Genomic DNA, 26,217 nt, shown 5'->3' on the forward strand with positions numbered 1-26,217 from the left:
TAAGAATTTAAGAATTTAAGAATTTAAGAATTTAAGAATTTAAGAATTTAAGAATTTAAGAATTTAAGAATTTAAGAATTTAAGAATTTAAGAATTTAAGAATTTAAGAATTTAAGAATTTAAGAATTTAAGAATTTAAGAATTTAAGAATTTAAGAATTTAAGAATTTAAGAATTTAAGAATTTAAGAATTTAAGAATTTAAGAATTTAAGAATTTAAGAATTTAAGAATTTAAGAATTTAAGAATTTAAGAATTTAAGAATTTAAGAATTTAAGAATTTAAGAATTTAAGAATTTAAGAATTTAAGAATTTAAGAATTTAAGAATTTAAGAATTTAAGAATTTAAGAATTTAAGAATTTAAGAATTTAAGAATTTAAGAATTTAAGAATTTAAGAATTTAAGAATTTAAGAATTTAAGAATTTAAGAATTTAAGAATTTAAGAATTTAAGAATTTAAGAATTTAAGAATTTAAGAATTTAAGAATTTAAGAATTTAAGAATTTAAGAATTTAAGAATTTAAGAATTTAAGAATTTAAGAATTTAAGAATTTAAGAATTTAAGAATTTAAGAATTTAAGTGTAGAGAATAAGACCAGGATAATCAATATTTGCAAAATAAACTATTTGAATAAATTATTGTATGAAAAATAAAACGTAGATATGAATTATGACCTTTTCAAATGTTTGAGTTGGAAAACGATTGGGTTTGGTTTGCTGAAAAGCAACGACGATCAAGACGACGAAGCACTCTCGTGTGCCAAGAAATTGGTCAGCAACGTGTACACACGCGCGCTGTATGAGTGTGAGTGCTTCGTATAGGTTGGTCCTCCTGCGCAACTTAAAGCTTTGCTAAGAGAGAAAAATTGGAGAGAGAGATAACGAACGATTGCGGCGATGGTTGCAAAGCTTTCGAGCGTCGGGTCGGAATCGCGCGGCGTGGGAGAGATGAAATGAAAGAGTCGCAAGTATGTGTGCGCTCTCAGGATGATCGTGTAGAGTGGCTTTGTCGGGGACAGGTCTTGAGTCTTGTTTGCAAATTTGCAGTGAACGGTCGTTTGACGACATATTTTAGGTTTGGCCGTGAGTTTACAACATTAAGAATTTAAGAATTTAAGAATTTAAGAATTTAAGAATTTAAGAATTTAAGAATTTAAGAATTTAAGAATTTAAGAATTTAAGAATTTAAGAATTTAAGAATTTAAGAATTTAGGAATTTAAGAATTTAAGAATTTAAGAATTTAAGAATTTAAGAATTTAAGAATTTAAGAATTTAAGAATTTAAGAATTTAAGAATTTAAGAATTTAAGAATTTAAGAATTTAAGAATTTAAGAATTTAAGAATTTAAGAATTGAGGAATTTAAGAATTTAAGAATTTAAGAATTTAAGAATTTAAGAATTTAAGAATTTAAGAATTTAAGAATTTAAGAATTTAAGAATTTAAGAATTTAAGAATTTAAGAATTTAAGAATTTAAGAATTTAAGAATTTAAGAATTTAAGAATTTAAGAATTCCAGAGTTTTTTTTGAAAAGGACCAATAAACTATTGTCTTTCATACACTCAGCCAAAAAAAGTTATATCAGCCATAAGGATGCCATATAGATTTTTTCCATAAGCAAACCTTATAAATTTTATTGGATCGTTGAATGATTTATTTTCCATAAGCAAATCTTATAAATTTTATGTATGAGCGATTTTTGATTTCATAAGAAAAACTTATAAACATAAAATATGATAAACACACACTTTTTGGTTTTTATATAGTTATCTTATAAATGTGATATTTGTGTTGTTTAAATTAAAACTTAATTAATGATTGAACATAAATATATTAGTTTATTTCACAAAAGTTACATTATTTAATATGTCATTGGCAGAAAAAGTAGCATTTCGATCATTTCGCTGGAAGGGTCAATGTCAACGCGATCCTTCAGCTTGCTAAACAAATTCACCTTGTTCGCCCGGTCTGACCGATTTACGTGTTGATGTGGCGCGGCATGTTGACGAGATGACCACGTCGATGTCGTCAATGTCAATACCGCAACCCACAGCGTCCGTACGGATGATGCTGGAAGAGGAAGTTGCTTATTTATTTCATATTAAAAAGTATCTCAAAACAACTCACCCATTGCCTTTCTCAACGCGAACCGACTCAGCACGAACATCCTTGCCTGAAGACTGAACGACGAGGACCACTCCTCGATGACCAGCACGGTGCCGATAATTTTCTGCAGCATAAACGACAACCGATGCGAGCCTTCGATCGAATTGTCGCTGCTTAGCCCATGTTGTTCGATTGACGTCGATTCCTGGAGGTCAATGCCTTTGACATGACCAGGCCAGGTACGCCTGGTCTCTGCAGCAGGGAAAACATTTCCTTAACCTGTTAAGCAAAACAAAGCAAATTAATAGCAAAACAAAACGTAAAAACTCAAAATTTAGTTAAAAACCTGCAGTCTGCTGAAAGCCGCTCCTCCACTTGATTAATGTTGTCCGCCATACTACTTTCTGGTTCATAAGGTTGGCCATATGATATTTTCACATACATAATATTAATGAATGCCATAAGCCTACCATATAAATTGAATAAGATTTAGAAAAGTCATAATTTAAACTTATGGAATTCAAAAACGATTAACTTTTCACAGTTTATAAGGTACGCCATATGAATTTTAATAGATATTTTGGCTGAGTGTATGTTTATAGGACCTAATCAAAAAAAACTCTTGAATTTAAGAATTTAGGAATGTATGAAACGGTGCGCCAAATTTGAGTATTTTTCGATGAGCGTGTAAGGAAAAAGTAACGCAACAGCGCTTCTGTTATGAAAAATCTGGCACCACTGTCAAAGTTTTCTGTAAAACGTCAAAATTTTACACTCAGCCGCAGTGAATGTTTACATTTTTTCCAAGTCCGGAACGTTTTCGCTGATTTTAGCAGTAATTTTCCTTGCAAAATGGACCAAACCCAGCTCGAACCGGAGGATTTAAGGTGGGTTGCGTTTTATGCATTAATCAGCACCTGCTTTAAGTTCGTTTTCCTCTGTCCGACAGTCTTAAACCGTCGACCCTCCCCGACGATCTCGATCCGTCGTTGGCAGCGGTGCCCGCTATCGAGGAAGTAGCTACCCGATACGCGGACCTGGAGAATCTGCAGGGCGTCCCGTCGTGGAGCGACATCCGGCCGAGCCCGGTCCGTGAGTGGCGCGATGTCACGGGCGAATTTTTCGACTGCGTCAAGGAGCTGCAGCTGGGCGAACTCATCCACGACAATATGTTCGGGCTGTTTGACGCAATGTCCGCGATCGAGATGATGGACCCGAAGATGGACGCCGGGATGTGCTGCAACAAGGAGGCAACTCCGTTGACCTTCCAGACGGCCGTTGAGACCTCCAAGATGAAGCTGGCGAATTTGGAGTGCCGCGAGACGATCGGAATCATCGACGCCGTCTACTCGTGCACCGTGTCCTGGCTGGAAGGCCACTCGATGGCGCAAACGGTGCTGACCTGCCTGTATCTGCACCATCCGAACCAGATCGAGGACAAACCGATGAGGGCTTTTGCTTGTGCCATCCACAAGTTGGTCAACCTGATTCGGAACTTTATCCTGCGCGCTCGCGTCTACGAAGAGGAGGACTTCCAGCCGAGCACGTACGGGTACGATCTGTGCTGCGATCTAACGGAAACGAAGGCTTGCAACATGCTGAAGAGCGCCGAGGAGGATCTGGTTAGGAAGCTTAAGGACACCGAGGGCGAACGGGAAAAGGAAGAAGTTGGGGCGTTGCTGAGTCGACTCAAGTTCACCCGGCTGCTGCTGCAGTGTCTGGTGTCGCTGTATCCGACCAAGGTGACTACACGCAAAAGTTGTTTCGATCTTTTTCTGTTCTGTATCTGTTTTGTGTTAAATTGTAGCAAAGTTCTTCCTGGAATTCCATCACGGTCACTGCCAACCCGGTAACTGTAATTGTCTGCACCAAAAGCTTCAAATTTCTGCAATGTTCAACCCCAAATCAAATTCCTCCATTCTTTTCAGAACGTCTCGCCAAACAAAACGGAAATGATCGACATCGTGAAAACGCTCAACGGAGCGCACGAGCTGACCCAGGTGATGGAGAAGACCATCGAGTACGGGACGCAACCGGAGCCGGACTGTGAGGCACCCGCCAAAACCAAATAAATTCCCCAAAAATTAACATCTTTTCTCTTTAAGCCGACACGCCCAACCCGATGGGCTTCTCAATGATGGTGAACCAGCGGCTGCTGCCGCCGACCTTCCCGCGGTACACCAAGATCAAGGAGCGCGCGACCTGCATCCAGTACCTGGCCGAGCTGATCCAGCGGCTGAAGCACGTGTGCAAGATTGTACATTGTACGAATTATCATAGTGCGCTGGTGAGTATTTTGTGTTATACTTTTCCATATTGCATTTTTTTCTCCATATTCTGGAAGTACCCTTAAGTGGCCAGGAAGGTTCATAGAACAAGAGATACAGGTCGTCAAAGTTGAGGTCTCAAAAAGTTCATTTTTTCGGTTGTAGCAGATTCCCGGTGGCCACAGTGACCAAATCCGGGTTTCCAGGTCGGTTTCAAAACAGAGACATCCTAAGCTTTCATTTGAGACCAGTAGAACTAGATTTGTTAAGTAACTCGATTTTTTTTTGCTATTTTTTAAAATTTTGGGTCGTAAAGGATCCTTCCCCCTTCTATCAGAGCCTGATAGCGCCAGTGCACATTGGTCCAGTTCGCAAAATTAAGTGGAAAATGAATTTTCCGAAAAAAAAAAGTTTCGGAGCTTTGGTGTCTTCAGAAGAGTTGTTGTAAATAAAAAGGGGCAACTTTTCCCACTGAGAATTTTGGCTCGAGCCTCGACTCGATTTAGGCTCGATCTCGAGCCAGATCGACTCGAGGCTCGAGCCAAAATTTTCAGTGAGTTGGTTTGGTTGAAAATTAGGGTGGTTCATGATTAGGGTGATTTTGAAAATCAAACTTTTCAGGATTATTTTTTGGGATTTTTGTTGTCTTCTAGAAAGTTGTTGGACTTGCCAATCCAAGCAACTTTGTCCAAGACACCATAATTGTATCTCGTAATCTACGCCTTCTACGACCAAATTTATAGAAAGCATCTAAGCAAACCTTAAAAAACAGTTTTTTGAACGTAAAAAATCAGGGTTAAGTTTTAGAGAAAAGTGATATTCGGGGCACTTTTAGAGCTCTAAAAACACTTTTTTTTGACAAGCCAATTTGAACTTAAGGGTCAAAAGTTACAGCCATTTTAAGGTAAAAAATATCCAAATTTAAAACTCAATTATCTCGAAAAGGCGCAAGCCAAATTTTAAGCTCCAGGTTGCATTTGAAAGAGGAGATCCAGCACTACAAACGCTGAAAAAATCTCAGGGGTGTTTTCCTTTAAACTCGAGATATCTACATTTGAAAAAGTCTAATTTTCAGTGGAAACCATGGGACCACCCTAACGAACTTCAAAAATTGCCTAAATATATGTTTTCCCATGTAATTTTGCACGCTGAATCTGAATCTGCCCTCAGGATTGAGCTAAAGCTAAATTGATTTTTGGTCATATTTTGAGTTTCCATGTAAAATTATCATTTAAACCAAAAATATGACCAAAAAAAGTCAAAGTAGTTATGTCACAGACATAACCGGAATGGCGTAGACTACGTAAAGTTTATATGTGTGCGTTTGGTGAGAATCAAATCGGGTAGCAAATTGTTTAACTTTCGACACTTTGAAATTCTTTGTAATTTTCAATAAGATTTAAAAGATTAATAAACTTTTAGCATTTCTAGGCATAAATCAATACATAATTATTGATTTTGAAGATAAACGAGAGCATTGGATGAATTTTTGCAAGAATGCTAAGAGCAGAATGGGGGGAGGGCAGAGAGGTTGGGGGCGAGAGCAGCCTCAGAAAGCTGTGCATTCCGTCGCCCCCGAAGACCAAAATTTGTTCCTGAAATTTAAATTGAAATTATTGCAGCTCGCTGCCTCGTCCGGGTGGGACGAGGGATGAGGGCAACTCTTTCAACAGTTTGGAATTGGATACGCAGTAACTCTTTCAGAAGCGCTCGCCACGAATGCGACGAGCTAGTTGGATGTCCTGATTGTTTCTCAACCACACGAAAGGCTTTTCGGCGGAAGGCAGCAGGTGCGCGCCTCATCTTTTTGATGCCTCGTCCCGGGTGGGAAGTAGCGGGCCGAAATCATATATAAGAAAGTGCGCCAGTTTTTATTCCAACATTCACGTCTCAGACGTCGGACCGGCAGCAGCAGCAGCAGCAGGAAAGCTCAGCCCAGAGCAGCAGCAGCAGGAGAGAGACCAGAGCACGAAAGATCCAAACGGTCCGGCCATCGAGAGGCAGCTGACTGACGGTGACGACGAGAAGGCGATGCGCGCTTCTTTTCCAGTTCTGGTCCCTCTCTCTCCTGCTGCTGCTGCTGCTCTGGTCTCTCTCCTGCTGCTGCTGCTCTGGGCTGAGCTTTCCTGCTGCTGCTGCCGGTCCGACGTCTGAGACGTGAATGTTGGAATGAAAACTGGCGCACTTTCTTATATATGATTTCGGCCCGCTACTTCCCCTCCTTTTTCGCGACCGACACTCGGTCGCGTTGCTCGGATGATTTTCCCCTCAAAATAGGTACTTGACATTCCCGTCCGTGAGTGGGAAGCGCTCATTTTGCTTGCAAAATCTCTGCATTTTGAAAACATTTTAAAACATTCAATTGTTTCAATAGTTAAACTATTTTGCCAACAATGAAAGTTTTATAGCAAATTGCTGAGTTATTTTCGAATCGAATGGAACATAAATCGTGTCGATTCGATTAGAGGGAAGGAAGATATAAGCGTTTTACGGATGACGCAGTAATCCAGGGCCTTCGGCCCGGGTTTTTTGGAATGGCACCCCAGTACCTTCGACAAAGACGTAGTCTACGTCAAAGTCATTTTTTCGACAGTGTAGCTCAATTCTGAGGCAGATTCAGATTCAGCGCGCAAAATTACATGGAATAACATATATTTGGGCAATATTCGAATTTAGGATACAAAGAGACCCAAATATTGAAATAAATAAAAATTTCGTGATTCGATTATCTGGAATGATATTTTGGCGAGGACTGATCGAGTGTTGAATTTTTCTCTCCCTCGATTTTTAAAGTTCTTTGTAATATTTCATTCTTAAATGTTTATATAAACGACCATTTTTAATGATTTTCGAAATCATATTGATTTTTTTTTGTTTGGAATTTTAAAGCGTTGCATTTAAAAAAAATTATTTTTTAAATATTTTAAATTTTTAATTTCCTCATCTCAGAATGTCTAAATTTTATTTTTTTCATGATTTTTAATGATGTTTGGAATTTCCGTTCTCTTGAACTTTTATTTTTTTTTCTAAATCTGGATTTAAACTAATTTTTAAATTTTTGGAATTTTAAATTTATTAACTCAATATTAATTTTTTTTAAATTTATTTTAATACAGTGCCTTGAATGCTCAAATTTTGAAAATTTTATTTTTTTAAATTTCCTCATTTAGAATTGCTTAATTTGAAATGTTTTAATTACAGTATGTAAAAAAAGTATTTACACCCCTTGGACACTATGTACATTTTGTGATGAAACATAAAATAATTTAAAGTTTGACAGAAACCTAGTACTACGTTTTGTTCAGAAACTAATGCCGAACATTTTGCTACAAAAAGTTCATGAAAAGATGTTTTCTATAAAAAGCTATATAACAAATACTATTACAAAAATCAAAAAGGTGCAAAAAAAGTTTGTACACCTTTCGAAAAATTAACATAAATAAAGTTTTTTGTTGACAAATCACCAAAAATCCAGTCTCCCAACTCCAAATAGGCATCCTTGACTGATTAAAAAAATAATTTGGATTGAATATAAAGTTTACTAATTACTTAGTATAAAAGTCTGAATAACTCTGGAAATTCTATATAAAAATTATCTAAACTTAATTTTGCAAACTTTCAATTTAACTAAATGTCAATATATTACCATAGAATTGCTAAATAAACATTCTGGAGTGGGTATAACACTATTTTGAGAGTCTTTGTATCGCTAGAATAGATTTTTCGTTGGAATTTCGTACCAACCCGGAATTACGTCGTCGGAAAATCCGCCGGCATCCGAACCGGTCCACAATTCACAAGTCAACCTATGTGGCATCGGAAAGGGCATAACATTTCCGATCTTTTGATACCCATACATCTAGGTTTTCTATAAAACCCACGTTTTTAAATACCTGAGCAAAAAGTAAGTTTGATCCACGAGAACAAAAATTGCGAAAGTCCATACATTTTTGGCAGGTTGCCCAAACGAAACCATAACAACGTTTTTGCCTAGGTATTTAAAAACGTGGGTATTATTGAGAACCTAGATGTATGGGTATCAAAAGATCGTAAATTTTATGCCCTTTCCGATGCCACATAGGTTAACTTGTGAATTGTGGACCGGTTCGGATGCCGGCGGATTTTCCGACGACGTAATTCCGGGTTGGTATGAAATTCCAACGAAAAATCTATTCTAGCGATACAAAGACCCTCAAAACGGTGTTATACCCACTCCAGAATGTTTATTTAGCAATTCTATGGTAATATATTGACATTTAGTTAAATTGAAAGTTTGCAAAATCAAGTTTAGATAAGTTTTTTATAGAATTTCCAGAGTTATATAAACTTTTATACTATGTAATTAGTAAACTTTATATTCAATCCAAATTAATTTTTTAATCAGTCAAGGATGCCTATTTGGAGTTGGGAGACTGGATTTATGGTGATTTGTCAACAAATAACTTTATATATGTTAATTTTTCGAAAGGTGTACAAACTTTTTTTGCACCTTTTTTGATTTTTGTAATAGTATTTGTTGTATAACTTTTTATAGAAAACATAATTTCATGAGCTTTTTATAGCAAAATGTTCGGCATGAGTTTCTGAATAAAACGTAGTACTAGGTTTCTGTCAAACTTTAAATTGTTTATATGGGAACCGTGGTGTAGGGGTAAGCGTGATTGCCTCTCACCCAGTCGGCCTGGGTTCGATCCCAGACGGTCCCAGTGGCATTTTTCGAGACGAGATTTGTCTGATCACGCCTTCCGTCGGACGGGAAGTAAATGTTGGCCCCGGACTAACTTAAAAAAGGTTAGGTCGTTAGCTCAGTCCAGGTGTAGGAGTCGTCTCCCTGGGTCCTGCCTCGGTGGAGTCGCTGGTAGGCAGTTGGACTAACAATCCAAAGGTCGTCAGTTCGAATCCCGGGGTGGATGGAAGCTAAGGTGTAAAAAGAGGTTTGCAATTGCCTCAACAATCAAGCCTTCGAACACCTAGTTTCGAGTAGGAATCTCGCAATCGAGAACGCCAAGGCAATGCTGTAGAGCGAATAATTTGATTTTGATTTGATGTTTCAACACAAAATGTGCATAGTGCCCAAGGGGTGTAAATACTTTTTTTACATACTGTATTTTTTTATAATTTTAACTTTGTTAATTGTATTTTTGTGTTTCTAGAAGTCTGTATTTCAATATTTTTGAATTTTTAAATTCTCCATATGGGTCATTTCGCCTCAACTGTACACAAAAAACACAAATTCGAAATCGACTTTTTCTGATCAAGCTCAAGTAGTGGAGTTATTGATACCATCAAAACATGTAAGAATCCCGATGTCGAGCCAAATTGAACCAACCCTTATTTTTTGGCACCGCCCAAAAGCTTTGCGATTTTCGTATTTTTTCCAAAAAACCTCTTTTTTCAAATGGTCATAACTTTGAAACATAAAATGATAGAGCAAAACTCGACAGCTGTTTTTAAAGAATTCGGACGCTGAATAGAATGGCGTCATCAGATTTTTCTTTGGAATCAAACTTTGTATGTATGTAGGTATGATCCCCATACCCGCAGGCAACTTGGTCCCGAAACACATGTGAGCGCTAGGTGAACAATTCGATCAGCTTTTACTCCGTAATCTGTACACCCACGTGCATAAGTTTTTTGCACGAATTTTAGTGCTACAACTACCGGCGCATAGATCAAAATGGTTTCCCTTTTCCCTCCCCAAGCGACGGAAATTTGTAGCGGGTGTAGGGACACTTTGCATAGACGCCCTTGCTCACATCACGTCACTGAGGGTATGGAGCGACGAGAAATTAATAAAAACGCGGAGCGCAAATTCTTGTCAACCAACCGCGACCAAGGATTGCTGCGATCCCAAGATTGACTGCTAAGCAGACCCAAAAGAGCGCTGGAAGAAAAAAAGAACTAAGCTGAAAATAGGAAAATGGGCGTGGCCCAATGCACTCGACTGATTAGAATGCATTTTGGAAATATTTTTTTTAAATGCTTGTTATAGGAATAGCACAGACAAACAGACGTGACTCTCCATACAAATTATTATTGAAATCCATCATCCTTCATCAAACCACCAAATCACGGCGACGCCAGCACTACCTGGTGAGCTGATGCCGAAGCGCAGCCCAAACATACCAATACAAACCCTTCACTGTCATGTGTCATGTCAATGTATGCGTGAGACAATCAAGCCATAACGATTGTAAACATAATCAGCTGATCGAAATAATGTTGTTGTTGCTGATCGTCAGTACCCGATGAAAAACATAAAAATCAACTCCGATGGCCGAAGATGACGGTGGGTCGGTTCCACGGTTGGTTCCGTTTCCAATGGCAGAACTTCATGTGCCAAATCATGCGGCAGCATCAGCAACGACGCAACACAGCCGCAACGACAGAGACTAAAAAACTGGTCCTCCTGTTGTTTCCAAGTTCTGTCGAAGATTCCTCCTCCACCGAAATCTCGATACCCCTGGTCACGAAAACACCAGTAGAGACCGCTGAAATAGAAAAAATCCAATTCAAATCTACCAGAATTGGTCCCCATGATGGGCGTTTGGAAAAACCGCGGGGAACGTGTCCACGGAGCAGTTAAGTTGCACCAAACAACAAAAGCAAAAAGTCGCAAAGATTCCAAAAAACGCTACACCAAAATCATACATCGAAACAGAATCAAAGAAACTCAACTGTAGAAGAAGATTGAGTGGCGCCCACGATCGACGCAACATCGCCAAAAGGACGACCAGAAGCAGCAATCTGAGCAGCAGTCCACGAAGGCTCCGAAGGAGATGACTCCACCATAGGATCCGCCTTCCTCCGCAGTATCGGGCGCCTCAGCAGCAGCCTCAACATCGGCGGGCTGTTGAGGAGTCCCCCCGGGTTAATAGTGGGGCAAAAGGTATGTCCTCGTTAGTCAGCCGCTCATATAACCCTGACCAAGACTGCCCCAATCTTGTCCAGCAAAGCCTGGATTGTGGATCTTCGTTATAATTCTTGAATTCCATCATAATTGTTTTGTTTTCATTTGCTGCCTCACACGTGCTCAAGCTCAACTTAAAAACACACATCACACACACTAAGAAAAGATGGGCGAGCTGTCACGACAGCAGCGACATCAGCGCCGGGTGAGTGGATGCCGAAACAAAATTGCACTTGAAATAACCGTTTTAGAAGGACGATGGTTCGGCACTCGAGTGTCCCGTCTGTTTGTCTGTGGGAATAGCATAACTATTATAAAAAGTGAAAATAAACAGAAATGTTCACAAAAAGTTGCTCTACTCGTTGGTGTACTTGGTTTTAGTAAATTTTAAGGAACACTCCAGATTATCCAGCATCATTCAAACACGACCGCTTATTAAGCTTAAAATGGGTATATTTCCCCTAATCTCAATCGCTTCTCGCGGACACCGCCACCTTTATTCCCCCAATCGGCATCAAAAACAAGCCCTTCGAATCCAGCTCCAGCTCCTTGCTGTAGTACGTCTCGTCAACCAGCCGGATGTTAAACTTGGACAGCATCATCACCAGTCCCATCTTCGTTTGAAGTTTGCCCAGTCGCAGCCCGATGCAGACCCGGGGACCGGTTCCGAACGGAAGGTACGGCTTGTCTGTCGTCGCTTCATCGGTGAATCGCTCCGGGATGAACTTCTCGGGATCGCTGTAAAACTCAGGGTCGTGCTGTAGGCCGAGTACCGGGATGATGACGGTGGTTCCCTTCTCGACGGTGGAGCTTGTGCCGGGGATTACGTAGTCCTTGGTGCATTCCCGGTTTAGGAAGGGGACGGCTGGGTACTTGCGTAGCGTTTCGTCGATGCAGTTCTCCAGGTATTTCATCTCGTTGATGCTGTCGTAGGTTATGGCGCCGTTGTGTTTTGCTAGTACTTGGTCGATTTCTGCTTGCAGCTTGCGCTGGATGTCGACGTTCCGGGCGAGCTCGAACAGGCAGAAGGAGATTGTGGAGGAGGACGTTTCGTATCCCGCGGCGAAGAATACGAAGGCGTGAGCTGTCACTTGTTCGAGGGAGAGCTGTTTCGCGGATGGCGTCGCAGCTTCGACTTTCCAGATTTTGTCCATCGAAACCGTTCCGGTGTTGCGGAGTTGCATCAGCAATTGCATGATGTCCTTCCGGACGACGTTGTTGCTTTCGCGGTATTCGAGCGTTTCGCGAACGACGTTCATCATAAAGTCCTCGATGTCTTGCGCGATAAACTTGAAATTGAACAGGGCGTTCAGCTTCGGCAAGAAGAACGTGCTGGCCAACCGCACAATGGTCTTGATGTCCTGCGCAAACACTTTGGTGCCCATCTTCCGGAACATGTTGTCACTATCGTTTATCGAATCATTCTCAATGCCAAATCCAACGGAAGCAATCACATCGGTCGTGTATCGTGCCATCAACTCCCTCACATCAACCTCCTCTCCAGCCGCAGCCCGCTTCCCCACATACTCCTGCAGAACCTGGCCTATCTCGACCAAGTTCTGGAACATCTCCTTCAACCGTCCGGATGTAAACGTCGGCGTCAGCTTGGACCGATGGTGGCGCCACTTGTCACCTCCCAGCGCAAACAAGTGCCCACTAAGCGGATCCTTCTCCTCATTGACGTGCAGACCACGATCGTGGAAGTACTCGAAATCCCGCGTCAACACATTCTTGATCAGCTCGGGATCGTTAATCAAGAGCAGAGGTCGAAGCGAGAAGTAAATCCCAACAAAAGGAAGCGCCTTCCAGCGGTGATACAGCTCAGCGTACGTAACTCCAAGACATGATCGCTGGCGGAAAAACGGCCCAAGATTGCCGAACGGGAAGATCGGTCCCAGCTGGGCAACTCCGCGTCGTTTCCAGTAGCTGAACTGACGCGCGACGAGCAGGTACAGCAGTGGGGCTGCCAGAGCGGCGATTAACACAAGCCACGACGACATGCTGCCGGGCAGAACTCAAAACGCAAACTGATTGGCGTGTGTGGATTTGCAAGCGATTTTGAGCGAATGCCGAAAAAATGCAGAGGCGTGATTGGAATTGATTAGTTTAGCGGCTTATTGTATGTTTCTTGCACGGAGTCGTAAAAAAAGAAACAAAGGTGTGTTTGGATAGCTATCAATTTGCTTAGGTTATTTAAATTCGTTTTATTGCTGTATTCAATTCAATTCAATTCAATTAGTTTTTATTAGTAAATAATCAATTCACAATTTCGTAATTCTTATAACCTGATAGAGTTTTGGAGTACCTTTCAACTATGATTTGTACTATAGTTCATTTTGAAGTAATTGGATATTCTAACAATGGATTTGCCAACAGAAGGAAAAATTATTTAAAAAAAACCTTCGAAAGTTGCTAAGGAAAAGGATAGAAATAGAAAAGCTTAAAACTAGATCACTGTTTGTTTTGTTTTTTGACGTCGAAAAACTTCGCTGCACAAGGCAGCTTATCCGTTGTAGATATACTTCATCATAAGCTCACTCAGAGCTTGGAATTGTTCTGCCTTGTTCCGGCAGGCACGAAAGCGCATAAGCATCTCTCCAGCAAGAGCGAAAAACTCGGGAAGTGTGAAGAGGTCATCTCCGGTGACGTCTGCTTGTCCCGGTGAAGTACCGCTCCCAGAAGCGGCTACTCTAGCGTACGAACCTCCCCAACCGGGAGGGAACGCTGGGTTGGTCGATGGAACCGCTCTGCCGCCAGCTGCTGCAGCGGTCGAGCTCGAAGTCTTTGGAGGTTGGCGGGACGCTGGCGCTTTCTTCTTCTTGTCCTGCTCCTCGAGGTACTTTTTCCGCGCGGCACAGCCACGGAAATTCGCCGTGTGGTTTCCACCACAGTTCGCGCACTTGACGCGCGCTTTGTGCTGCTGGGCGTTTTCCCCCAGCTGGTCTTTCCGCGGAAGATTGCACCTTTCGGTGAAGTGGGTCTCACCGCACTTTACGCACCGGGGCGGAAGATTACAGTTTCTTGAACCGTGTCCGAATTTTTGACAGCGGTGGCATTGCGCTGCGTCGGTCGGATTCTTCGTGTAGAATCGCCACGTCACGAAGAAGCCGTCCAGTGCTTTGATCCGCCGTAGGTCCTGGATTTTGACGGACCCACGATCGAAGTACAGGAGGTACAATGTGTACGTACCTGTTTCGCAACTTCAAGTTCTTCACCACCAAGTCGAAATTCTGTTTTTTATGCGAAATCACTTGCACTGAAGTTTTACTTATTTAAAAACAATATTGGGGTCCCTCAAGCAACTCGTCAACATCGTCCGCCAACGTATCCAAAACAAAAATTGGAGGTGGTCGTCGTTCCTTCGGAGAGTTACACTTTTTCTGCTTTCCTTGCTTGCGCGCAAGTTCATCATCGTCATCGTCGTCGCCAGTACTGCTGCTGTCACTGGCGGTGTTGTTTTCTTCTCCACTCAGCATCTCAAATTCGTTGCTGGTGGGAACGTTGGAAGTGGTTGTTGTCGTAGTGCTGGTGGACTGCTGCTGCTGGCCGGAAGTGCTTCCGGATGCCCGGGTCGATTGTCTCGTCCGTACTGGGGACTCACGTGGACGGTATGACACGTGTAAAAACGATGGATCGGTGACGTCACTAGGCACGCTCCCGTGCGCGATGGCGGTCGATGCGGCGTTGGTGTGTTTACCTTTCTGCACTCTGCCGGTAGATGAACTTCGCGGGTTTTTCGAGGCCGCACTCGAACTGCCACGGCCACGGCCGGCCTTTGGCATGCTGGAGCAGCAAACTCGCGGGTAATCACTGTTAATTACGGCGAAAAAATCGAAAAGTTTGAGGAGCTCCGAACAGTTGACTGTTGCTGGCTGGTGTTGCCAGTCCCGATCATTGCTGTATTCTATTTTGGCTGAAACCTGTTTTCTATCTTTTTTTTCTGGCGTCGATGATGTGTTTGATGTGAGGTTTAGAAGTTGATGAAAAAAAAAAACTCATCAAACAAAAACATATAGACAAATCCAGCGAAAGCTCAACGCTGCTTTTTGATGGTGAGAGATTTGACAGCTCCCATACTAAATGTCTCGATTTTCATACTTTTAGATTTTTTTCTTTTAAAGTAAATTACTTAACATATGAAAACTATATATTTTTGGTGCACAAAATTCCTGCTGAATCGAATGGTGTACTTATCTCGATTGCAAATTTTTCGAACATTTTTTATTTGAATAACATTCTAGACACATTTTGTACACCTACCCGGGCAGACGGTAATAACAAAATTCATGCCATTTCAATAACAAATACTGTTAAAATAACAGAAAGTGTTATGGAATATTCTTAAAAAAAACCATTTTTGCATAAGAGTTTAATAACAGTTTTTGTTATCATAACAAAATTTGTTATTGGACTGATATTGGTTGCAAGCCAAAACAACTTTGGAATAACATTTTTTGTTATGGAAGAATACCTCCAACTGTTATTGGGTTGATCGGATTAGTTGTTAAAATAACAAAAAATAATAACAAAGATTTGTTCGAAAAATCACTTAAAATGTTATTAGTCTGTTATTACAATAACAATCCAATAACAAAAAAATCATAACGGCGAATAACAAAACTTGTTATAAATAACATGAAATGCGATTGGCTTAGTATTTTCAAATAACAAAAAATGTTATTCCAGCGTTATTTCCGTCTGCTCGGGTAATCAATCAATACTTTTATCATAAATAATAATTTTATTGCTTAAAAATTGAGTTTTCCTGAGCTCCCATATTCAAATATATGGAAGCTGTCATTTCTAACACCATTGGCCACCTAGCGGCCATTTCAAACTGGATTCGTCTATAGATAACTAGGATAATTTTATCAATTCTTTGAAATCAACCCCAACTTTTTCCATTTTCTTATAAGGCAGAGAAAATATCACATTTGTTTACGATTGAATGTAAACCAAAACAATATTCATGTCGGACAAAGGGATGGTGAGTTTACCCAAATTCCTCCACCCGATGAATGTCATAGATTTCAGACCGGATATTTTTGAAAGGAATTGTCAACATGAAAACGTATTGTAATTATTTGTAAAATGATATCGGTTTTTGGTCAGAAATCAAACAATCAATAAGTTATCTTACTCTCAATTTCGATGTTTGAGGAATTTATTTATGGATGGCTTCTATTGGACAGTGAATTTTTGAAGTCTGTGTTTGAAGCTTTTGTTGTAACTCCGATATAAATCACATTTTTTTTTATTAAACTACCATCGTAAAATAATTCCATCAGAAAACTGACAACCCAATTACTGTAGTTGAAAGTGTTCAAAAATATTAAATTTCCTATCTATCCCTGATTTTAACGTATTTGTTTGTGGTGGTTGTCTCTGCTAAATAGAATAAAAGCTTTTCGAAAAACTTGCTTTTCGTGTGTATCATTTGCGCCCTATGAAGTAGGTTTTACACGAAATCGCCTTGCAAACTAGACAAGACAGACACCTACATGTGTTTGACAGTTTGCTGCTTCGGATTTTTAAAAATAAAATTATGCATTTTTTGTGTTAAGCAGGGACACCCACCAGTAGATTAATTTCACATTGCAACGCTACAAATCATATACTTGCTTGTTTGTTAATTTGACAAGAAATATTTAAAAATTTATCAAACATATATTTGCTTTCTTTTTTATTTAGAAAAAATCATTGCAATCAATAAATAAGTTTCAGACTTCTTAAATCATTTGACTTGTTTTTTTGCTACTTTGGCCAAATCTGACTAACGAAGTTGACTTTATAGCTGCCGGCCACCATTGCTAGTGCCAACCACTAGTGTCTTCCTTTTTATCTACAAGGACTTCGCCGTCCTGGGCTCCTAAGTGTATGAAAGTATGGCACGGAGCGACGGCGCCGAATACCCATATTTACACAAAGAATTTTAGAGCGCCCGCCGCGGAATTCGAACCGGCGACCTCTGTATTGTGAGTCCAGTGCGCGGTACGATTGATCCACACGGGCGGGACAATCTGACTAATCTCTTCTTTTTCTTAGGCAAAAAAACTTGGGCAAATCTGACTAATCTCTTCTTTTTCTCGGGCAAAAAAAATAAAAAATATAAAAATTGAAATTACAAGCCATGGCCTCAACATTTGAATGAAAAAGTGTTTTAAAATGCATTTTACACTTGCCCAGTTGTTTGCAAACATTATTGATCAAAATTGTTTCGCCGAAACAAAAACTTTTTGCGGTGCTGTACATTGGATTTTCACAAAAATTGAAAATATTTTTGATCGATCCCAGACATGCTAAACATGATTTTGAATGCAGGAAAATGCATTTCTAATTGTTTTTAGTTGTTCAGACTTCTATTTCCTATGAAATTTTGAAATTTTTTGAAAACAAAATTTTTTTGCCCTTTGATTTTTCGGACCGATTTTGAAGAGGGGGGGGGGGGGGGGAGCGACGTAAACTTTGAAAAATATTTGCAACGGCCTAAGTTTCAAAGCGTAAATGCTACAAATTTCACACAATACCGTACTATCTGGAAGTACTGAAATTTTTATAATCCGCAATATGGGTATACAACGATTCGAAATTTTGCATTCATTTTAATTGTTTTAGAGATTGCATCGTTTTAGAGATTTTTAAATGAAATACTAAATTTTTCACAAAAAAATCGTATTTTCTCGAAAATACTCAAATTTTTATAAATCGCAATATGGGTATCAAATGATTCGAAATTTTGCATGCATTTTCACTGATTCAGATGTTTTTGAATGAAATACTCAAAATTTCACAAAATATCGTATTTTCTCGAAAATACTCAAATTTTTATAATTCGCAATATGGGTATCAAACGATTCGAAATTTTGCATGCATTTTAACTGTTTTAGAGTTTTTTGAATGAAATACTCAAATTTTCACAAAATATCGTATTTTCTCGAAAATACTCAAATTTTTATAATTCGCAATATGGGTATCAAACGATTCGAAATTTTACATGTGAATTAATTGTTTTAGAGATTGCATTATATTTTAACTGTTTTAGAGATTTTTGAATAAAATACTAAGATTTTCACAAAATACTGTATTTTCTTGAAAATACACAAATTTTTATAATTCGCGATATGGGTATCAAACGAATCGAAATTTTGCATGCATTTTCACTGTTTTAGAGGTTTTTGAATGAAATGCTCAAATTTTCACAAAATACAGTACTTTCTGGAAGTACTGACATTTTTATAATTCGCAATATGGTTATCAAACGATTTGAAATTTTGCATGTATTTTTACTGTTTGAGTATTTCATTCAAAAAACTCTAAAACAGTTAAAATACATGCAAAATTTCGAAACGTTTGATACCCATATTGCAAATCATGAAAATTTGAGTAGTTTCAAAAAATACGGTATTTTGTAAAAATATTAGTATTTCATTTAAAAAAATTCTTTGACAGTTGAAATGAATGAAACTTTTCGAATCGTTTGATACCCATATTGCGAATTATATTTTTTTTTAGTATTTTCGAGAAAATACGATATTTTGTGAAAATTTTAGTATTTCATTCAAGAAACTCAAACACAGTTAAAATACATGCAAAATTTTGAATCATTTGATAGTGGGATTGATAAAATTGATTGTCGATAAAATTATCGACGATAGAACTCGATAGTTTTATCGTCAACAACCTTCCTAATTAAGCATGCTTGGTCTCGTTTAAAAATATTTTCAATTTTTGTGATATTCCGACAGTACGGCAAATGGACTGGTGTAAAATGCATTTTAAAACACTTTTTTTCCATCGAAAGGTTGACACCATGCCCTGTAATAATTTTTTTATTTTTTTTGGCATTTAATTCATAACCTGTTTTTGTCAGAGTCTTGTTAACAAAGTTGATAATCTGCTTACTGGGGCGAATAGGGAAGTACAGGACAAATGGGGACAGCTTGGACAACTTCAATCGAACATTCGACAATTATGCGAACCGCTAAATTGTATATAAAACATGAGAATTTAAGATTTTCTTAGCACAAAAGAAGCTCAAAATACATATAAATAATTAGAGAATAATTATAAATATCGAAAAAAGACAGTAGAGGATTACAATAGTTGACACATCGGTGTACCCCTATCAAGTGTTTTACCGTTTATTGCGATCACGATGATGCAAATATGCATATCCTAACTCTTTTATTGGTAAGCTCAATCGCCGTTATATCAGAGCCAATTATTTGCTCAGCTGCTCCGTCATGTGGAACAAATCGTTTTGACTGACGAGCCCTTCGCGTGCCTTGATCGTTCTCCACGCTCTATTTTGCTTTAAAGCTTTCGAGAGTATATGCAATTGCATATATTTTTTTCAAGCTTATTTTAATAAAATAAATAATGGATGAATTTAAACTTGATGTTTCTGATGGGGTTTACTTATTACTACACATCCTGATTCCCGAGCAGACGGAAATAACTCGGGAATAATTTTTTTTTTATATTTGGAAATACTAGGCCAATAACATTTTATGTTATTTATAACAGGATTTGTTATTCGCCGTTATGATTTTTTTGGTTATTGGATTGTTATTGTAATAACAGACGAAGTCTTTGTTATTATTTTTTGTTATTTTAACAACTAATCCGATCATCCCAATAACATTTGGAGGTATCCCTCCATAACAAAAAATGTTATTCCCAAGTTGTTTTCGCTTTCAATCATTATCAGACCAATAACAAATTTTGTTATGATAACAAACTGTTATTCAACTCTTATGCTAAAAATTATTTTCAAGAAAATTCCATAACACTTTTTGTTATTTTAACTGTATTTGTTATCGAAATGGTATGAATTATGTTATTATCGTCTGCCCGGGTTTTGCTACATTAAGTGATAGCTTTTCTACAAGAGGTTTATCCGTAGTTTTTTTTTACAAAAGTTTATTTTACAAATTATATAATAATTGCGATTCATGCATAGTTACAGAATTAGAGAACATAATTGAAAACCTTGATTTTCCTTTCCAGAACTTCTTCATGGACTTTAGCAAAAAGTTCAGCCCCTGTCTGCTGTCGCGCAGCATCCTGCAGACGCTCTACCTGCCCACACACGACATGGTGTTCGGCACCAAGAAGCTAACCGAGGTGCTGAAAGAGTCGGCCAAGTCGTTCATCGCGCCGCCTGTGCTACTAGCGGAAAATCCGCTCTCCTCGAACCCTGCGGTAAGTCGTTTAGTTTAGTTTGAGTTTAGTTGACCTTCACTTTGCACTTTTTAACAGGCATGCAATTGCGTCGATTCGTTCTTCGCGTACAATGAGCACACGTTCAGCGTGTTGTTCGAGATTTGCGGGTACAATCGAGCCCGCCAGCGGGACAAGCTCGGCATCATGCTGTCCAACTTTGCCAACCTGCAGGACGAAGCGGAACGCGTTGACGCGTACCTGCACCAACTGTCGATGAAGAACGAGAACCCGCGCCAGCATTTGGCCTGCTTCGGAACGTGGGTTCTGTACCACTGCTTGCGTGCAATGTCCTTCTTCCTTCTCTCAGGATTGGAGCTAGAGCTGTATTCGGTGCACGAATATCTGTACATTTTCTGGTACTTGTACCAGTTCCTTTTCGGCTGGATCGTGTCCGCGCTGACCCGAGCGGACACCTTCCTGGTGGAGCAGGACTACGTCGCCGACCCGAAGGCGGCCAAAGGCAGCCAGAAGAAGCCCAAGGTGAAGAAACGAAAGGGCAAAACCGACGCCAAGGAGATCATCTTCAACCAGGCCATGCAGAACATGTGCGGCGGTTACTACAAAGCCCTCGGTGGGTTCATCGCCGAGGAGCGCATCCCCGAGCCGCTGCCCACGTTCGACAACGAGAAGGTTCGCTTCGAGCATCGGTTCGCGCCGTTTGCAGCCCTGTCGACGCCACCGCCGATGGCCTACTCGGACTTTAAGATGATGAAGACGTACTTGCTCAAGTCGCCGGCCGGGGAGTTGTACGCGTCGGCCGCAAAGCACTTTCACGAGGCGCGCGTTCTGCTCGAGTCGTACCCGAACCCGGATGAGGAGGTGAGTGTTGAACGTTTGGAGAACTTTTAAAAGGGCCAAACATTAAATATTACGCCCATTTATAATGATAGTCTTGATTTAATTTTTTCAAAATATTTTTATCGAAAAGATCGGAAAATTTTACGAATATTTCATGTTTTAACATTGAAAATCGGACCATTAGTTGCTGAGATATCGACATTAGAAAATGGTGGGTTGTTTTGGTGAGACTTAGAAAACTTCAATTTTCCTGTTTCTTTTTCTCAAACCTGCTGTATTTCAGCAACTAGAGGTTCAATCTTCAATGTCTCTTAGACAATTTAATAGCAAATTTTCTGAACATTTAAAAAAAATATTTTTAGAAATGGTCACTCATGGTAACTATTTTTAAAAATCGAAAAACTGCAAATATTTCTCTAAAAATCTGTAAAGTACTTTTAGATTGCAAATTTAATTTTACATTAAACATTTTCGTCAAATTTGTTTTTGCATGAAACTTGATTTTTTTTTTCAAAAATTCATAACTCGGCGGCAGATTTTTTGACCATGTTTGTGTATGGCTCAAAAGTTGCGGGGTTTTGACCTCTAAAACAAATAAAAAAATCTCGAAAATCCAAAAATAATAATTTTGGGAAATTGAGTTTTTGTGAAAAAAAGTTTATTAAAAAATCTGCAAAAAAAATCCGTGTACCTATTTTTTCTCAATAGTCCTCAACAATACCTACGACTTTGCCGAAGACTTGGTGGTTGATCAGAAAATTCAATGAACACAAAATAGCTTCTTTGGTCACAGGGAAGGCCCCCACAAAGTTTGAGCCAAATAAAAAAATACAAATAAAATCCATTTCCGGTTTTGGTAGAGAATTGCTCAGTTCAAAAATCTGTGTCTTTTGAAGGAATTTTTTGATCGATTTGGTGTCTTCGGCAAAGTTGTAGGTTTGGATAAGGACTACACTGAAAAAAATGATACACGGTAAAAAAATTGGTGATTTCTGATTTAACTTTTTTTCACTAAAACTTGATTTGCAAAAAAAACACTATTTTAAATTATTTTTATTTTTTGATGTGTTTCAGGGGACATAAAATGCCAACTTTTCAGAAATTTCCAGGTTGTGCAAAAAATCTTTGACCGAGTTATGAATTTTTGAACAAATGCTGATTTAAAAAAAATCGAAACATTGGTCGCAAAAAAAATTCAACTTAATTTTTCGATGTAAAATCAAATTTGCAATCAAAAAGTACTTCAGTGAAATTTTGATAAAGTTCACCGTTTTCAAGTTAAAGCCATTTTTTATGTTCAGGTAATTTTTTTGAAAATAGTAGCGGTTTTTATTTTTTTTAGATTAGGCCGATGAAAATATTTAAAAAAGTTTTTGTCCCTCGGCCCTGGCCGAAGTCAAGGGGGGGCAAAAAATAAAAAAATATAAAAATTTAAATAACAAGCCATAGTCTTCACATTTAAATGAAAAAAGTGTTTTATAATGCATTTTACACTAGTTCAGTTGTTTTGCAATCATTAGTTTTCAAAAAATCTAAGATCTGACAAAAACAAAAATTGTATCGAAAAAAAAGATTTTGCATCGAAAATTTCCAAAAAATCTTAAGATTTTTTAATAAACCCAAACATGCTAAAAATGATTTTAAACACAGGAGAATGTATTTTAATTTGATTTCAGCTGGTTGCACTGTTCATTGAAATTTTGAAGTTTATTGGAAAAATATTTTTTTGCCCCCTGATTTTTCGGGCCAATTTTGAAGAGGGGGTGACAAAAAAATTTAAAAATATTTGTAACAGCCTTAGAGCACATTTTTGCCCACTTTTGAAAAAAAATATTTTTGAATAGCTGAGAAAATACTCAATATTTTGCTTTTATGAACTTTTTTTGATTTTTTGAAATTAAATATGTCTTTATTGAACTTTTTTATAATAATTACATTTCTTTTACATGCAAAGTGGTATGGCTTAATGCTCTTTATCTTTGTTGTATTTTTCGTTTGATTAATAATTATTAACTGTTCACATTCATTTATTTACTTCATAGTATTCAATCTTTGTGTTGTTCAGGAAATCCCGAACGTAGTTGTAATCCTCTCTGGTAGGTAGCAGAATTTTGAGTCCATCAGCACACAAGCGGATGGAAGCTCGTAAAGCACCAGGTTTGATAAACCCGGCGAGCCACTTTCACACCGAATCCGATGACGATGTTTTCACATTCTTCCTTCTCGCTTACGTCCACAGGGAGAGTAGCGAACTGGTTTCCAGACGAATTTTGAGCGTCCTTGCTCAAACTGCTTTGCAGGTAGCGCTTCGGAATTCTTTAGCTTCTTCAAATCTACCGATCCTGCTGGTGAGGACCGCCTCTTTTTCTTGCATTGAGGCATTTTTGCACTTTTTAGCACTTTTCAGGAGCTAATATCGAGGAGTACCTCTCTCGTTGTTGGTTCCCAAGGGAATAAAACTACTGTCTTTGTTTTTTGTATTGTCAAAGTCTAGATTATCACCAGTTAATGGAAATTTGCAAATTCTTTTGTTCCAAGCATTAAAAACTTAACAATTGTAATTAAAAACGATGTTTTTTTTCTACCAATTCAAAAATATCCTGGGATTCCGGAAATTTACGGGATTAAAAAAAACTGTTTCCTTGGAAATTTGAAATCCGGCATATGAACCAACATGAATTATTGAAAAATCAATTTTCAATATCGACCCTTTTCCTCTTCCTTTTTTACCCAGTGGCACGAGATCGTCAAGGTGGCCAAGATGAACTTTGTGATGATGAACCTGCTGGCCAGCGGACTCAACTGGCAGTCCCGAACGCCGCCAGAGTTTGACTTTTCCTGCCACCGCTTCTTCCCGATCATCAAGCAGCGGAAGTAGAGAGGTCCTGGACAACGGTTGCATGCATCGTCGGGTCACTTTCTAAAACTGTGCAAATGTGTTCCGTTGGGGTTTTACCGAGATTAACTAGAACAGAGAAGGGGGTGTGTTTAAATGTATGTAATCAGTGTGTGTTTCTGTAATTGTGTTCTTTCTAGGGTACGTTTCTCGATGCAATTGGGTTTAACTTATTGAAAAGAAGTATATTGAAATTAGCGTAGATAAATTGTTGGTTTTTCCATGTTCCGAAAGTCCATTATCATTCCACAAAATTGTTCCGTTCACCATTCGGTCCGAACTCAACGACATTAAAGCAAACTGCCGGGTCCAAGATTTGTGTGCGACAGATAAACATACAAACACTACAGAGGGAACGCATGCCGCGAGATAATAACGGCAATTGGAAAACATTTTAGCATTTTCGAGAGAGCCCAACGGATCAACGGGAAGGACAAAAAATAAACTTCCACCACCGCATCCGGACCGGCGACGTGGCGTGCCGGCCAGCAAACACAGCACCAAATATTTGCATAAAATTGAGCAAGCAAATCATATGGCAGGAGCGTGCACACACAGACACAAATGTATATATTTCGCAGCATCAGCAGTCCAAGTATAGATATTGTGAGTGTGTGTGTGTGCATAGTTAAGTATAATATTTTTGCATGGACGGATAGAATAGTACGTACCAATAGTGGATAAAAAGCCCGCCTCTTTCAAAAGCATCATCATCCGCCCGTTTCATCGTCGAGGAGAGCGAGAGAGAGAGATGGCCCCCTGTCATGGCTTTTTTATTGATACCATTCAGCAGCAGCAGCAGTGTATAGCGCTCAACAGCAACTATGTCTCGTGGAATGCTGCGGCTCTTTGGGTTCCGTTGAGCGGCAGCGCCATCAGACAGACATTTGCATCACAATTAGTAGGGTTAGTGAATTTTCACGATTTCGCGGACAGCGTAAAATTCGTGAAATTTGAAGATTTCCGTGAAATCCCGTGAAATTTATCAATTTCTCAAATCATTGTTTAGAAATAACAACATAATAAATATTTCATCAACGAAGACTTTTTAAGTAAATTTTATTAGTTTTCAATTGAAATTTTTTTTTGAACAATTGTTAGCCAAACATACATTAACATAAAATTGTTACAACTTTTACTGAGAAGTGAATACTACGAATACTTAAATGATGCTAACAAAAATCATTCAAAGAATTAAAAATATTAAAGTAATCATCAAGTTATCACAAGGATGATATCAACAATCATTTGATTGCAGTTATTTTAATACCAAAAAGTTAAAATTTTTACAAATGCTTTTTTAACCAAAACTTGTTAAAATTGACTTAACAAGTATTTTGTGATTAGTTTTTAAAAGATCGCGCAGTTTTAATTAAATTAAATTGATTTATTTTTAGAAATCTTCTAAAAGATTAAATGAATAGTATTTTTGATCTTTAAAAAAACATTTCAGATTTTTGCTGAGTCCTGTTTAATTTTCACGATATTTATTATTTAGGTGAATTATTTCCTTGGAAATTAAAAAAAATCACTTTTTTTTTGTTTGCGCTGTTCTGATTTTGAATAACAATTTGAAGATTTCGTTACAGATTAAATTATTTTTGGTTTTTGGATTTTTATTTTAGTTTTAGATAAAATAGAAGCAAATTAGCGCAAACTTTTTAACTACATTAGTCGAATATTAAAAAAAGCCTTTCAATAACAGAGAATACGCATGTCCCACATTTAATTTAAAAATATTTATAGAGCCCATCCCAGTTATGAATCAATGGATTTTTTTTATAAATAAAAGTTTTTTTTTGTGTCACGTTATAATTTAGTTAAGAATTTTTATTAGCTTTTTGAAAAAAAATATTATAATTAAGCATAAATAGTAGTTTACGCAACAAGTTACAAAAAGAGGATTTTTTCAGCACGAGTCGTACATTTATCCAACGAGGTTCACCAAGTTGGATAAACACGACGAGTGCTGAAAAAATCAAGTTTTGCAACGAGTTCCATACAACATTTTTTGCA

At 38.3% G+C, this 26,217-nt stretch overlaps 2 protein-coding genes across 3 annotated transcripts; one reads left to right on the plus strand and one right to left on the minus strand.

Moving 5' to 3' along the window:
• Positions 1-2,853: 2,853 nt before the first annotated feature.
• On the plus strand, positions 2,854-24,403 carry LOC120430122 (N-alpha-acetyltransferase 35, NatC auxiliary subunit). 2 transcript variants are annotated; one of them, XM_039595205.2, is made up of 8 exons: positions 2,854-2,992; positions 3,055-3,847; positions 3,913-3,960; positions 4,034-4,151; positions 4,211-4,392; positions 20,292-20,486; positions 20,544-21,326; positions 24,040-24,403. In XM_039595205.2, the coding sequence occupies exons 1-8, from the start codon at positions 2,958-2,960 to the stop codon at positions 24,181-24,183; spliced, it is 2,298 nt and encodes a 765-aa protein (XP_039451139.1). In that variant the 5' UTR covers positions 2,854-2,957; the 3' UTR covers positions 24,184-24,403. The 2 variants fall into 2 exon arrangements, with proteins under 2 accessions (XP_039451139.1, XP_039451142.1); XM_039595208.2 differs by lacking the exon at positions 3,913-3,960.
• Positions 7,575-13,356, minus strand: LOC120430123 (probable cytochrome P450 6d5). Its single transcript, XM_052710296.1, has one exon. It carries the CDS (start codon positions 13,280-13,282, stop codon positions 11,750-11,752), a length of 1,533 nt encoding a protein of 510 aa, XP_052566256.1. The 5' UTR covers positions 13,283-13,356; the 3' UTR covers positions 7,575-11,749.
• Positions 24,404-26,217: the final 1,814 nt, after the last annotated feature.

Source organism: Culex pipiens, chromosome 3, assembly GCF_016801865.2.
Source record: "Culex pipiens pallens isolate TS chromosome 3, TS_CPP_V2, whole genome shotgun sequence".
Classification (NCBI taxonomy): Eukaryota; Metazoa; Arthropoda; class Insecta; order Diptera; family Culicidae; genus Culex; species Culex pipiens.

Bases quoted from the DNA above. Each gene is read 5' to 3' on its own strand.
- LOC120430122 (XM_039595205.2), top strand. From the start codon at position 2,958: ATGGACCAAACCCAGCTCGAACCGGAGGATTTAAG. The intron at 2,993-3,054 runs GTGGGTTGCGTT...TCTGTCCGACAG, and splicing joins CTCGAACCGGAGGATTTAAG to TCTTAAACCGTCGACCCTCC. The intron at 20,487-20,543 runs GTAAGTCGTTTA...ACTTTTTAACAG, and splicing joins CGCTCTCCTCGAACCCTGCG to GCATGCAATTGCGTCGATTC.
- LOC120430123 (XM_052710296.1), bottom strand. From the start codon at position 13,282: ATGTCGTCGTGGCTTGTGTTAATCGCCGCTCTGGCAGCCCCACTGCTG.